A 12,239-nucleotide genomic window follows, 5' to 3' on the forward strand; every position below is an offset into this window, starting at 1 on the left:
GGCCCTTGTCCTCTGCCAGGCGGCGGGGGCGGCGGTGCCTCGCGGCGGTCTGGGGGCCCCGGACAAGAGCAGCTGCCCCGTGGGGCCCCCAGCGCCGCGCACGCTCGGGCCGGTGTGGCCCGGTGCCCCTGAAGGGCAGCCACGGTGGCCGTGCCCCGAGGGTCACAGGCCGCCCCCGGCTGGGGCCGCGGCCCGGGTCTCCCCGTGCTCTGGTTCGTGCCTGCCCGCCCCCCCCCCCCCTCCAGAGCTGGGGCCTGGGCACCGTGGCGGAGGCTGCCTGGGGCCGGAACGCGGCGCCCGGCCCGGCTCTGAAGCGTCTCCCTCTCCCTGTCTCTCCCTCCGCAGCCCCTGTACAACCAGCCGTCCGACACCAGGCAGTATCATGAGAACATCAAAATGTGAGTACTCGCGGGCAGCCTTGTGGACACCCAGTGGCTGGGGGGGGGGCGGGGGGGAGGGGACGGGAGGTCTGGCCTCGGAGCTCCGGGCTGGGATGTGGGCTCTCAGTTCCCGGGACGACTCCCTCCCACACGGGGCCGGGTGCTCGAGGAGGGTGTGGGAGAGGGCCGTTTGGGCAAGGGTTTGGGGCCGGGTTAGGGCCGAGGTCGGGGTCGGGGCAGGCCCGGGGCAGGAGGGGCAGGGTGGCCCCACAAAGCGCAGGGACACAGACCTTGAGCTGGGGAGGCCGGGTGACGACCCTGCAGGCACAGCCCTGGCGAGACGGAGGCGGGGGGCTGCGGGGCCCCATCGCGTGCGGACGGCTGTTCCCGATGGAGAGCGAGCTCGAGATGATGGCGGGTGGCCCGGGGCCAGCGGGGCCCGTGGTTTGGGCTCTGACGTAAGCACGTCTGGGAGTGTCCTGGGGTCTGCTCCGGGGGCCCTCGGGTGCCGCGGCCCGGTGTGCTGCAGCCGGGAGCGCTGCTCCAGACCCGGAGGCCCAGGGGCTGTCCAACGTGGTAGCTCTCGGTGATGGGGCCTTTTCCCAGATGGATGCTAGGGGTGAGGAAATCCCGGCTAAGTGCCACCTGTCGTGGGTGGGGGCTGACCTGGCATCCTGGGGCAATGGGACCGCGCTGGAGGCCGGTGGCTTCCCGTCTTCAAGCCAGGAGGGAAGCATCAGAAGTATGGTGGCAGAAGACCGTTGGCTTCTTTTGGGGGGATGTATTAATGGGAACATAGTCCGTTTGGCAGAGGAGGGGATATTACCTCATGTCGTTATCCAGGAGCCCGAAAGGCGAAAGGGGCCGCAGACCTGGCTCCTTGAAGAGCACGTGGCTGTGAACACTCGGTGACGTTAGGTTGGAGGCAGACTCTTTGGGATGTCTTCTGGCTGTTCTTTATTGTGAGAGGGTGCAGACGTTTTTGCGTGGCCTCCGAGGGCAGCCCTCAGCTTGTCCAGTGGGCAGGCCGGCCTGGTCTGATTGTCCCAAGCTCCCCTGGGGTGGAACCGCAGGGTATACGGGGCAGTAGTGAGCTTCCCGTCCCTGGAGGCATGCAAACCTCACGGTGGTCTTTAAATATCCACTGGTGTTGGTCCAGTTGACAGGGGAGTCCCTTCTTTTTAGTTTCGGGACTGGCGTGACTGGTCCGAGTTCTGGTCACTAAAACGGCCACCCCCTTACAGTTCCCACTAACTGACGGAGCAGCCTAGAAAATCTCTTGTGGCCGGCGAGGTCCTTGGCGCGTTTGGGCTTAGGAGCACCTGCCGGGGAGGCCTCACCGGCACTGTCGGGGGGTCCCTCTCAGCCTGGGGCTGGCCGGGGCCGTGTCTGCTGAGGCTGTGCTTTCGTGTGGCCTTGTGGGTGCCTCGTGTGCCTCTGGACACAACACCATTGATTTTCCACTCGGGCCACCCCAGTCCCTTCTGTGCTTCCCGGGACCTGCTTCTCCCTGGGTCCACTGCTAGAGGGAGGGTGGGCGAGGGCACGGGGGGCCTCTAGGGCCGTCCTTGCTGGTTTAGGGTGCGGCAGTGGGGTGTTTCCTTCTGAGCAGGGCTGCTGGGAGTATCTGTTCCTTTATTCACTCAGCACGCATTTATCAAACACCTACTACGTGCCAGGCCCTCTTCTAGGACCTGGGGCTTCAGCTGTGAGCAAACAACGAAGAGGCATGCTTTTCGTCGGGCTTTGTCTAGTAGTGAGAAAGTGAGTTAAATAAGCGAGAAAATATTCCACTAGTAAAAAGTACCGTGGGGGGCCCCTGGGTGGCTCAGTCGGCAGAGCATCCGGCTTGAGCTCAGGTCGTGATCTCACGGTTCTCGAGTTCGCGGCCCGCATCGGGCTCTCTGCTCTGGGCGTGGGGCCCGGAGCCTGCTTCGGATCCCCTGTCCCCCTGTCCCTCTGCCTCTCCCCCGCTTGCCCTCTCAAAGATGCTTTAAAAAATTGTAGAAAGTACTGTGCTCACACAGCTGTCTTAAGCTCTTTGTACGTCGCTCACCCAGCTGTGTTTTTCCTTTTGACGTACCAATTTTTATAGTAATATCGTACCGAAGTCTTACATAAGGTCTTCGCTAAAAATGAGTAATTTTTTTTTAATGTTTATTTCTGAGAGAGAAGACAGAGCATGAACGGGGGAGGGGCAGAGAGAGAGGGAGACACAGAATCGGAAACAGGCTCCAGGCTCCGAGGTGTCAGCACAGAGCCCGGCGCGGGGCTCGAACTCACGGACCGCGAGATCGTGACCTGAGCCAAAGCCGGACGCTCAACCGACTGAGCCACTCAGGCGCCCCTACAGATGAGTAATGTTTTAAGCTGAATGTGATTTCCATTCATGAAAATAACCATAAAGTCCAAACAAGAAAGGAGGAAGGTACAAATAATATTAGCGAATAAGGTGCCGCCATGTCTCTGTTTACGGATAAAGCTATAGACTTACGGAAACCAAAAAAAAATGGGACTATTTCTGGCCCCTCCCCGTCTTCACCAGAGAATGGCTCCGGTCTGTTGGGGTACATTCCGGCTAAGTAGGTGACTGCCTAGTCAGATTTGTTCCAAATCCAAGTCACAGATGGACACACCTAAGTTTAACACGTAGAGATGAGTAAATTTAAGATTTCTTACGTAAGTGGGGAATTTTGTGTTAGAAAAACATACCCGTAAACAAATTATTCGAACCGATTCGTCCTTAGAATTTTGACGTCGTTCCTAGTTTTCCACGAAGATCAAAATGAGCTGTATTTTTAATTTCGGTACGATCGTCGGTGAATTAGTGCAGTCACTTACTTTAAAGAATGCGACGAAGATGGGAAAGGGGACGGGAGAGAAACGGGGGGGTGGCTTTAGCCAGGGGATCCGGGCCCGACAGCAGAGGGGACACTGTGGGGTTGAGCAGCAGTGAGCCGTGTGGGCCTCCCTGGCAAGTGGAACAGGCAGTGCAAAGGCCCTGGGGCAGGACTGAGCTGGTGAGGTCCCAGGGAAGGCCAGCATGGCTGCGAGGGCTGGGTGAGGAGAGAAGGTGCCAGCCGGCTCACCCAGGGCTGATGAGTTCGGGTCGTATTATTTGTGTGTGAAGGGAGGCCAGCAATGAGGTTTATGCTGGGAAGTGAGGTGCCGAATTTTTGCCTTCGAGGCTCACTCTCGTGGCTGCCGAGAGAAAGGACCAGGGGTGGGGGGACCTTGGTGGAGGTGGCCGTAGCCACGCGGGCAGGCAGCGGTGGGTCTGGGTGCTGCGGCGGCCGCCAGGGGTGCCGTGTGCAGGGCCAGGGGCAGGGAGGTCCCGTGGCGGCAAAGATCGGGGGCCCGGGCCACTGTGGGGACCATGAAACCGCTTCCTGAGATGGGGGTCGGTGGTGAGGGACCGATGAGCATCTGGCCCTGTGGCCAGCTGCTGACTCTCAGTGCCTCAGTTTCCCCATCTGCGAGGTGGGAATGAGAGTGGCTTCTACCCGCCAGGGTTGCCGAGGATCCGGTGAGTTACTGCCCCGGGAGGTGCCGAGCTCAGCATCAGGCACGTGGGGAGTGTTCTGTGGTCTTTGTTTCTCTTCCTGCTTCATTCGTCTGCTGCTGTCGCCCGTTCGTCCAACAGATACTCTGAGTGCTCGCTGTGTTCTGGGCCTGCTGTTCTGCGATCTGGTGACAGCTTGATAAGGACAAGCAGAGACACCCCCCCCCCCCCCCCGCCCCCGTTCCGGCTGCTGTCAGTGGGCCAGGTGGGGGGTTAGCCCCTCCCCAAGGACCTTGCCCTGTCACTTTAATTTCCCTGCGTGCTGGGGCTGCACAGTTAAAGTTAATTTCACGCTTGACTTCCTGCTGTACCAGCAATCTCAGACGTGTCCCAGTCACCTGCACCCACCTCCGCTGCTCTCCCTCCGCCACCTGTACCGTCGGGCGGTGTGGGGGCGGCTGCCCACGCTCCGTGGGGCACTTGCCGCGGGATCTCAGCCCCAGGTCTCAGGCTCTGGGAAGCAGGGGGAGGGGCCAGGGCGACCCCAGAGCGGACCTGACGGGCACTCCGTGGAGGGGCCGGTGTCCCCTCCACAGCACCTGCCGGGACGGCTCTCCGGGGAACCCACCGGCTTCCTGAAGCCCCAGTGCGATTCTGTGAACGGGCGGGCACTGATGCCCGGGGACATCTCGTGTGTTGTGTCGTGGCCGTGCCTTTCCCGGCCCTGCCCTTGCCTGGCTCAGAACCCGGGCACCGGCCTTGTTCCTCGTCTCTCCCCGGGGCCTGGAGGCCTGCCGGTTCCTGGTGTTCTCTCCCTTCCCCCCTTTTCTTGGCTTCAGGTCCGATGTCTTCCCTCCTACTGCCTCACTCGAGGGTTGGCTGATTGGAGCCATCAGCCCCGGGGCTGTGCAGGTGGAAAGGGCATCGGGACGCAGGTTACTGTTACAGGTTTTTGTGGACTTGCTCTGGAAGTTCAGAGAGGTTAAGTAACTTCGCCAGGGTCACACAGCCAAACTTCTAGGCCAAACGGATGTGCACACCCACACCGATACCTCTCCTGGGTCTCCAGTCTGAGCTCTGCCCCTCGATAGCCTGGTGACCTTGAGCACGTCACGTCACGTCACTTTGCTTGTCAGTAAGCAGGTTTCAGACCCTCCGTCACCCCACTGGACAGGCTCTTCTCGAGGCATTCAGGGCCCTGCTCAGGCAGACTTTTTCCTTCTTACTCTTCCCCTGCAGTTGGGGGGTCTGGCTGTGCCTGAACACCCCTCCTCATCCCCTCCCGATTCACCATCACCCTCGTTCCCCTGGAACTCAGTGCTCTCATTTCCCTCTGCTCCCCTGGTGTTCTGCTTCTCCCAAGCCTCGGCTCGAACCTCTCCTCCAGGAAGCCTCCCCTGACTGCCCCACGCTTTCTTGTCTTAGAATCCTGTGGGCCCAGGGCCAGGCCCACCCAGGGCCTGGCCGGACGCTCCTTGAACCTCCAGAGTGTCCCTACTGTTATTGTTTCCTCCCAGTTTTTGTCTCTCCTGGCTGGTGCAGTGACAGACGATGAGGCCGATGTTTCCTTACAGGTTGTGCCTTTTTATAAACTCGGACTTTCCCCGGAGATGATAGATATCCTTTGCACCCCATGAATGCCGCCCCCCCCCCCCCCCCCCCAGCAAACTCATCGCCGTGCTCGTCAGTCGCGTTCCCTATTTTTTTGCCAGAAAACATTCCTAGCGGTGAAGATCAGTCTGCAGTAAGCGATTTGCGTCTCCGATACCAAAACACTTCTTGGGACAAAATAAACACTCCAGACACGTTTGCCAGGAGGGTGGTGAGCAAGCAGACACCCTCAGCCAGGTGGGGGCTTGTGACCAGAGCTGTGCCGGGGGGGCCCGGAAGGAAAGGTAGAGGGGACAGGGCTGGCAGGAGGCAGCAGGAAGTGGGGGGGGGGGCGCTGGCGAATGGGAGAGCCCATCCCCCTTTCGGAGGGGCCGTCAGGCCTCGGTCCCCGGGCTGCAGCCACAAGGGGGTGTGCCAGACCACCTGATCTTTTAAGAGAAGCTGTAAGTTCGGCTTTTTATGCAACGGCTTCTGGTTTTCAATACTGGCAGTGAACTCAGATGTTTTAGAAAGCCCTGCTGTCCCCCGGGCTGGCTCCACTTGGCGGACCGTGCCCGTTCGCAACCTGCCGCCTCAACATTTGTCCTCTTTGGCAGTCCCCGGGTGCCTCCGGGCGCCAGCACGGTGCTTGCTTTGGAAGGAACCTCGGATCGGCCGGGAGAACCCCTGCCTGCCCTACGGTAGCCGCGGGGAACAGGGGCGGCTGCACGCGTCACCTCTGCCCCCACGGAGGCTTCTACCCACCGACTCCTGTCCGGTGCAGGCTCAGCCCCGCCGCTCACAGACTGGCCTTGGCTGCAGGTTGCCCCCAGCTGGGCGGCTGGAGGCCACGGTGGCTTCTTCTCCCCCAGTTCTGGGGGCCAGCCGTCCAGGGGCGACAGGGCCCTGAGCTCTTCGGGGGAGGAGCGCTCCGTGCCTCTCCCAGCATCTGGTGTCGGCGGCCCTCCGGGACGCGCTTTCCTCGTGGACCCTTCCCTGTCTCCTCTCTCTGTCCTCTCGTGTCACCCGTCACCCTGCCTCTGTGTGTCCGTCTCCCACGTCCACATTTCCTCTTTCTATAAGGACGCCGGCCGTGTGGGATTAGGGCCACCCTGATGGCCTCGCGCTAACTTCATGACCCCTGTGAGGAGCCGGTTTCCACATAGGGTCCTATTCTGAGGCACGGGGGGTTGGGACCCCGGCATCACTGGCTGGGGAGTGGGGACACGAGTCAGTTTGTGACATGCACCGAGCCTCCTGCAAGCTCTGAAGTAGGTTGTGTTTGGCCTCACCATGGCATTTCAACACAGATGATGACCCGGTTTTGTTTTTTTCCGTATTTACTCTAAAATCGCTGGCAAAGACAGTACGGAGAACTTCCTGTGTCCCCACCAGCCAGCGTCCCCTAGTGTGAAATCTTACAGAAGAGAGGGTGCATTTGTCCAAATGCAGAAAGTAACAGTGGGACCGTGCTCGGAGCCGGCCCGCTTTCCTTGGGCTCTCCCGGCGTTCCCACCAATGTCCGTTTTCTGGTCCGGGATCTGATCGCGGTTCCCCTTCTGCGCCTTGTCCTGGCGTCTCCGTGGTCCCCAGGTGACGGTTTCTCCGTCTCCCCTTGGCTTTCCTGACCCTGACGCCTCTGAAGGGTTGCGGTCGGCGATTTCGTCGAGTGTCCCTTGACTCGGGTTTGCCTGGCGTTTGCTCACGGAGGGGCCGGCGTGGATTTGGGGGAAGAGTCCCACGGAGGTGACCAGCCGCCCTTCCCACCACGGCAGGCCACGGGCGCGGGCACCTCCTTGTGCGGCTGTCTCGTCCGCCTGTGCTCGGCGCTTTAGGACACGTCCTGGATCCAGGCTACCGTCGGGGAGGGGAGCTCACCTCCCGCAGGGGAATATCAAAGCACGGAGGGACGCGAGTTAAAATGCCCAACGACTGGTAAATATTCGGGGGAAGATGCTTGGAGGCTACGCACCCGTCCCGTTTTTCTCAAGGTTTTGCCCGTTGCCGTGACATTCACGCGTGGACCTTGCCTGTGGCAGTTGGGGCCGGGACGTTCTCGTGATGGTCTCCCATCGCCCGCATTCTTTCTGCGGTTATCAATTGGAATTCCGTGAAGGAACGCTTGTTCCTTCTTCCTCGCTCATCTGTTTGTTCAGTCATTTATTTATATCAGCGCGGGCTCGCGGATATTTATTTTGCTCTTCGGGTTATAATCTCGCACCGGCATTGTTTGTCTGGCGGCTCAGGTTCCCCCAGCTTTGGCGGTCGGGAGCTCAGGTGGAGTCTTGGGTCCTTCTGACCTTTCAACTTCAATTTTTTCCTCTTCGCTTTAGCACTTCTCTGCTTCGAGATGTTCTGGGCTCTCGTGTATTCCCGTGCCAGCACTCGAACCCGCCCGCCGGCTTTTTTGTTGTTGTTAGAGAATCGTGTTAGGAGCGGAGACCTCCGTGCTACGCGGCTCGCTGTTCTGGGCCCTCCCTGCTTCTCGGCCTTGTCGGCTCCGCTCCTCTCCTCCCTTCCCCTCCCTCCCTCCCCAGGGCTCTCCAGCCACGTGGGCTTTCTTCTGTCTGTTCTTCGAGTTCCCTGAATTTGTTTCCACCTCAGGGCCTTTGCAGCACCCTCTGCCTGGAGCGCCCTGCTCTCTGGTTCTTTCCACCGCAGGGTCCTTCTGCTGCTCTAGATCTCGGCTTGGGGCCGTCCCCGAGAGACTTTTCTGCACCACTGAAGCTGAAACAGCTGTCCCCTCCCCTGCCACCCAGTCGCTAACCCCCCCCCCCCCCCCCCCGTTTCGGTTTCTGCATCAGGATTATCTGGATTATCTTGCTTACTGTCTGTGTGACGCCTCTCAGCGTCCCCTCTGTGATGTCTGGGGACTCTGCCTTGCTCAAGGCTGTGTCCCCAGTGCCCGGAACAGTACCTACATGCAGTAGGTGCTCAGTAAACACTTGCTGAGTGACCGAGGAGATGAGAACGTGATCTTACTGTGCCCCTTTTTCAGATGAGGAAGTTGAGGCTGAGATCACTTATGTTCCTCGTCACAGAACGAAGTGCTGTGGTCTCAGCCTGTGTGACTGAGGCCCCCCAGTGCCCACCCTGACGGGCACAGGGCAGGGGAGGCTGAGGTCAGCGGCGAGGCCTCAGGGTGGGGAGGCCCCGGGTGACGCGAGGCGCGAGTGACCCTGGGAGCCAGGGACCCATGCCACTTCCACGAGGGTCCCTGGGGGCTTTGAGTCCTGCTGGGGCCGGGGGTTCCGGACAGGGGGTGCTGCCCACATGCTCGCTGTGGCCTCCCCGTCCTTGTTAAGAGGGAACGTGCAGGTGCGTTAGGGGCCCTGGACTTGAGCCCCGGTACTGAGGATGCCGACTTCCTGCTGGAGATCCGCGTCGAGCCGTGGGGACGGGGGACGTTGTTCGGCCTGGGACAGAGGCATGGTGGCAGACCCAGAGGACAGCTGGGCCTGGTGGTGGGGCCTCTTGAGGCGGCGGGGGCCTGGAGGCAGACAGTGACCCTCCCTGGGGTCCCTGTGTCCGATTGGTTCCGGGCCCTTCGGCCCCCGTGAGGTGTGTGTTCGGGGAGCTGTGCCCATCCGTCAGGGCCTGGGGACTCCCACCACCTTGCTCCTTCTCCTGAGGTTGGGGTGCTGGGTGGCTCGGGAATCTCCCGGAGGCCGGCGGGGGCACTGTTTGCAACCTTTGCGTGGGGTTGGGTCGCTCCTGGGAACACGAGGAGGAAGGAGCAGCCCTCCCCGGGGAGGCCGCTGCCACACCCAGATCGGGGTGAGCACGTCCAGGGTCGCCCCCAGGCCCGCCTGAGCCCCAGGCCCACCGGCTGTCCGCGGCAGCACTCGCTTGTGTAGGGAGGCCGCGGGGAGGGGCTGAAGGAAGGGGGCTTCCTGAGGGGTCCCGCCTCTCCGGTGGCCACCAGCCTGTGCTGCCCTGCTCGGGTGACCTCCACTGTCCCAGGAGCCAGCCCAGGGGACGGCTGTCTCCGTGTGGCCACAGGTCTTGGGGTCCTGGTCCCTCCTGCCCGCGTTCCCAGTCTGAGCCCGTGGATGTTTCTCTGTGGCCGGTTTTCCAGGAGGGATCCTGGGTGCGTGTGGCGGGGGGCGGGGAGCGCTGACACCCCGCCCGCCCTCGGGACCCTTCTGCACGCCGGGCTCAGCCTAAAGATGGACGAGGGCACCTCAGGGAGAGAGGGAGGATGCACTCTGGCAGTGCGCGGCTCCCTCTGGGGGGCTACAGGTGTCTCTTAGCCCCCCGAGGACCAGTAAAGGGGCACACTCAGGGCTTGCTTTCAGGAAACAGCTCAGCGAAGGACGAAATATCGAAACCCTGCGTTACTGACCATTGCTGTTTTGCTCCTGCCTAGAAACCAGGCGATGCGGAAAAAGTTAATCTTGTACTTCAAGAGGAGGAACCACGCTCGGAAACAATGGGTAAGCCATCCCTGGAATCTCCCCGGTCGCTCCCCTGGGCCAGGCTTCCTGGAGAGTCTGGGCCACTTCAGGCCATGCCCACCGGGACCTCCTGGTCTGCAGCTGTCTCATCGCTGCGTGTCCGGGCCGTGGACAGAGGCCAGGGACAGCGGCGACACGGGAAAGGGGAGCAGCTGCTTTGGTGACGTCGGGGCCCTGGGGCTCAGCTGCCCAAGGAGGCCTGGGGCCGGGAATTCTGCCGCTCCTTTTCCAGCCTGGAAGGGGAGAAGGCAGCATGTTGGCCCGGAAGAGCGGTTCCTTGTCAGAGGACCCTCCTTTCCAGGCAGGAAGAGAGAGGCTTGTTGGAAGGCGGGGGGAGGGGGGTGGCTGCATCAGAACGGACGGGGGCGCCACCCCTTCATCATGCCGCGCTCTGGCGTCTCCTCTGGGAAGCAGGCCCAAGGCAGGGAGAGCGTGTGTGAGGACATGTGCTGTTGTGGTTCGGGTGCCTGTTTACATCACTGATGCACGGTGGGGGCGGGGAGGGCAGTGATGGAGGGGGAGTCACTCCGCCGTGTGGGAAGAGCTGGCTCACATGGGCTTAAACGGCACAGAAATTTGTAGCTGAGAAAGGCCATGGGTGGAGTTCAGGAGTGGGTCGATCAAGTTTCACCTTCACTTCTATGTGGTTTTTTCCCCCCAACTCTGTGTGTTAGTACATCGACAGACGGGTTTCTTTGTGGGACCTGAATGCCTACAGCAGATCTGAGTTTTCTAAGCCCAGAGAGAGAGCTGTCCCGTCTCAGACCATCTCACCAAGGCTCTGATTGGACCACTTGATGGCATGGTCCCTCTGAACCAGTTTCTGAACCCACCCTGCGCTGGCCCCAGACCTCAGTTAGGTCCCCAAAGAGAGGAGACCCTTCTGGCACAGGTGCTGGGTGGCTGGGAAGCTGGCAAGTGGCGTTCTGGACCCCAGGGGCCCATGGGGTGAGACTTCCCAGCCTCTCCTTTCTCATGTTCCTCAGATCCCCAGATTGTCTGGATGGTGACCAGACGGGGGGGTGGGTGGGATTCTTGAAAGCGGGTGTCCCTTCTTATTCATCGAATTAAATGTGCAGCGAGGACCTGCTGAGAGCCCGGCACAGGGGTGGGCAGAGGAGACGGAGAGAGAAGGGCCACGTGGAAGGACGGGGTGGGTTGGGGATAGCCTGCATGTCCTGGGTGGTGACCTCAGTACTGAATGGGAATGACGAGGAAGGACCAGCTGTGTGGAAATCCAGAGTGTCAGGCAGAGGGCACAGCAAGTGCAAAGGCCCTGAGGTCAGAACCAGCTTGGGTAGGCTGGGACAGCATGTAGTAGGTAAGTCTGGAGTGCAGTTCGTGAGTTGGGGGCCACGGTTGATGTAAATGATGTGGGAGCCAGATCACCTAGAAACACTCGCCTTCGACCAGGATGGAACATTCAGATTTTATTCTAAACCCAATGGGACCCTTAATTTACTCTTCTAAGTACATAGTGAACAACATGAAGTCTTTATTTTGAGAATTTTCGAATAGGAGATCTGACAAATACAACGAACACCACGTAGAATCGATCACAGTTCCTTTGCTGCGTGCGTGTGCGCACGAGTATGAACCTTGACCGTAGTTGTGTTGAACGGGTGGGAAGCAGATGCCGACACCTGGACCCCTCTCCTGGGCACCTCCACATCTGTCTCCTGAAGGACAGGAAGTTCTGTCGTCACCACCCCCAAGAACGGACAGGGTTCCCTGTGATCTTCCAGCCGTGGCCACACTTAGAGCCCCAGTCGCCCTGTCTGGGGGTGGGGTTCGTTTTGGACAGGGTGAAGAGTTTTTGCTGTGGTCACTTGGGGGCCCCTCGAGCGTGGGGTGGGGAGAGTGCTTATTTAAAAATAGAGCAGCCGGAGACTGGTAAGAAACTCGGGTGGCTCTGAGGCTGGGCTGAGCCCATGTCCAGAGGCCCCTGTGTTCAACGGGAGGGCGTTTGGAATGAGCCTGTTCTTTTTTGGGTAACATTTACTTACTTACTCTGAGAGCAAGAATGGGAGGGGGGAGGGGCAGAGAGAGGGGGAGAGAGAATCCCAGGCAGGCTCCATGTTATCAAGAGAGGAGCCTGACGCAGGGCTCGATCCCACGAATCCTGAGATCATGACCTGAGCTGAAATCAAGAGTTGGACGCTTAATTGACTGAGTTGCCTGGGCGCCCCGCGCCTCCCTTCCGCCCCCCCCCCCCCCCCACCCCCGTTCCTGTTCTTCTGTAAGGAGCCCAGAGCCCCTGATGCGTTGTTTTCAGCAGGGACGCAGAGGGGTTTGGTCCAGATGGCTCCC

General features: G+C 60.5%; 1 protein-coding gene across 27 annotated transcripts in view; it reads left to right on the top strand.

The window, feature by feature from the left end:
• NCOR2 (nuclear receptor corepressor 2) overlaps positions 1 to 12,239 on the top strand; it is a 166,914-nt gene that overhangs the window by 57,475 nt on the left and 97,200 nt on the right. For all 27 annotated transcript variants that reach the window (XM_081790600.1, XM_081790601.1, XM_081790602.1 and 24 more), the window contains 2 exons: positions 346 to 398; positions 9,842 to 9,908. In XM_081790600.1, coding sequence (XP_081646726.1) covers positions 346 to 398; positions 9,842 to 9,908 — 120 coding nt within the window. The remainder of the gene's footprint in view (positions 1 to 345; positions 399 to 9,841; positions 9,909 to 12,239) is intronic.

Source organism: Panthera onca, chromosome D3, assembly GCF_046562875.1.
Source record: "Panthera onca isolate mPanOnc1 chromosome D3, mPanOnc1 haplotype 2, whole genome shotgun sequence".
NCBI lineage: Eukaryota > Metazoa > Chordata > Mammalia > Carnivora > Felidae > Panthera > Panthera onca.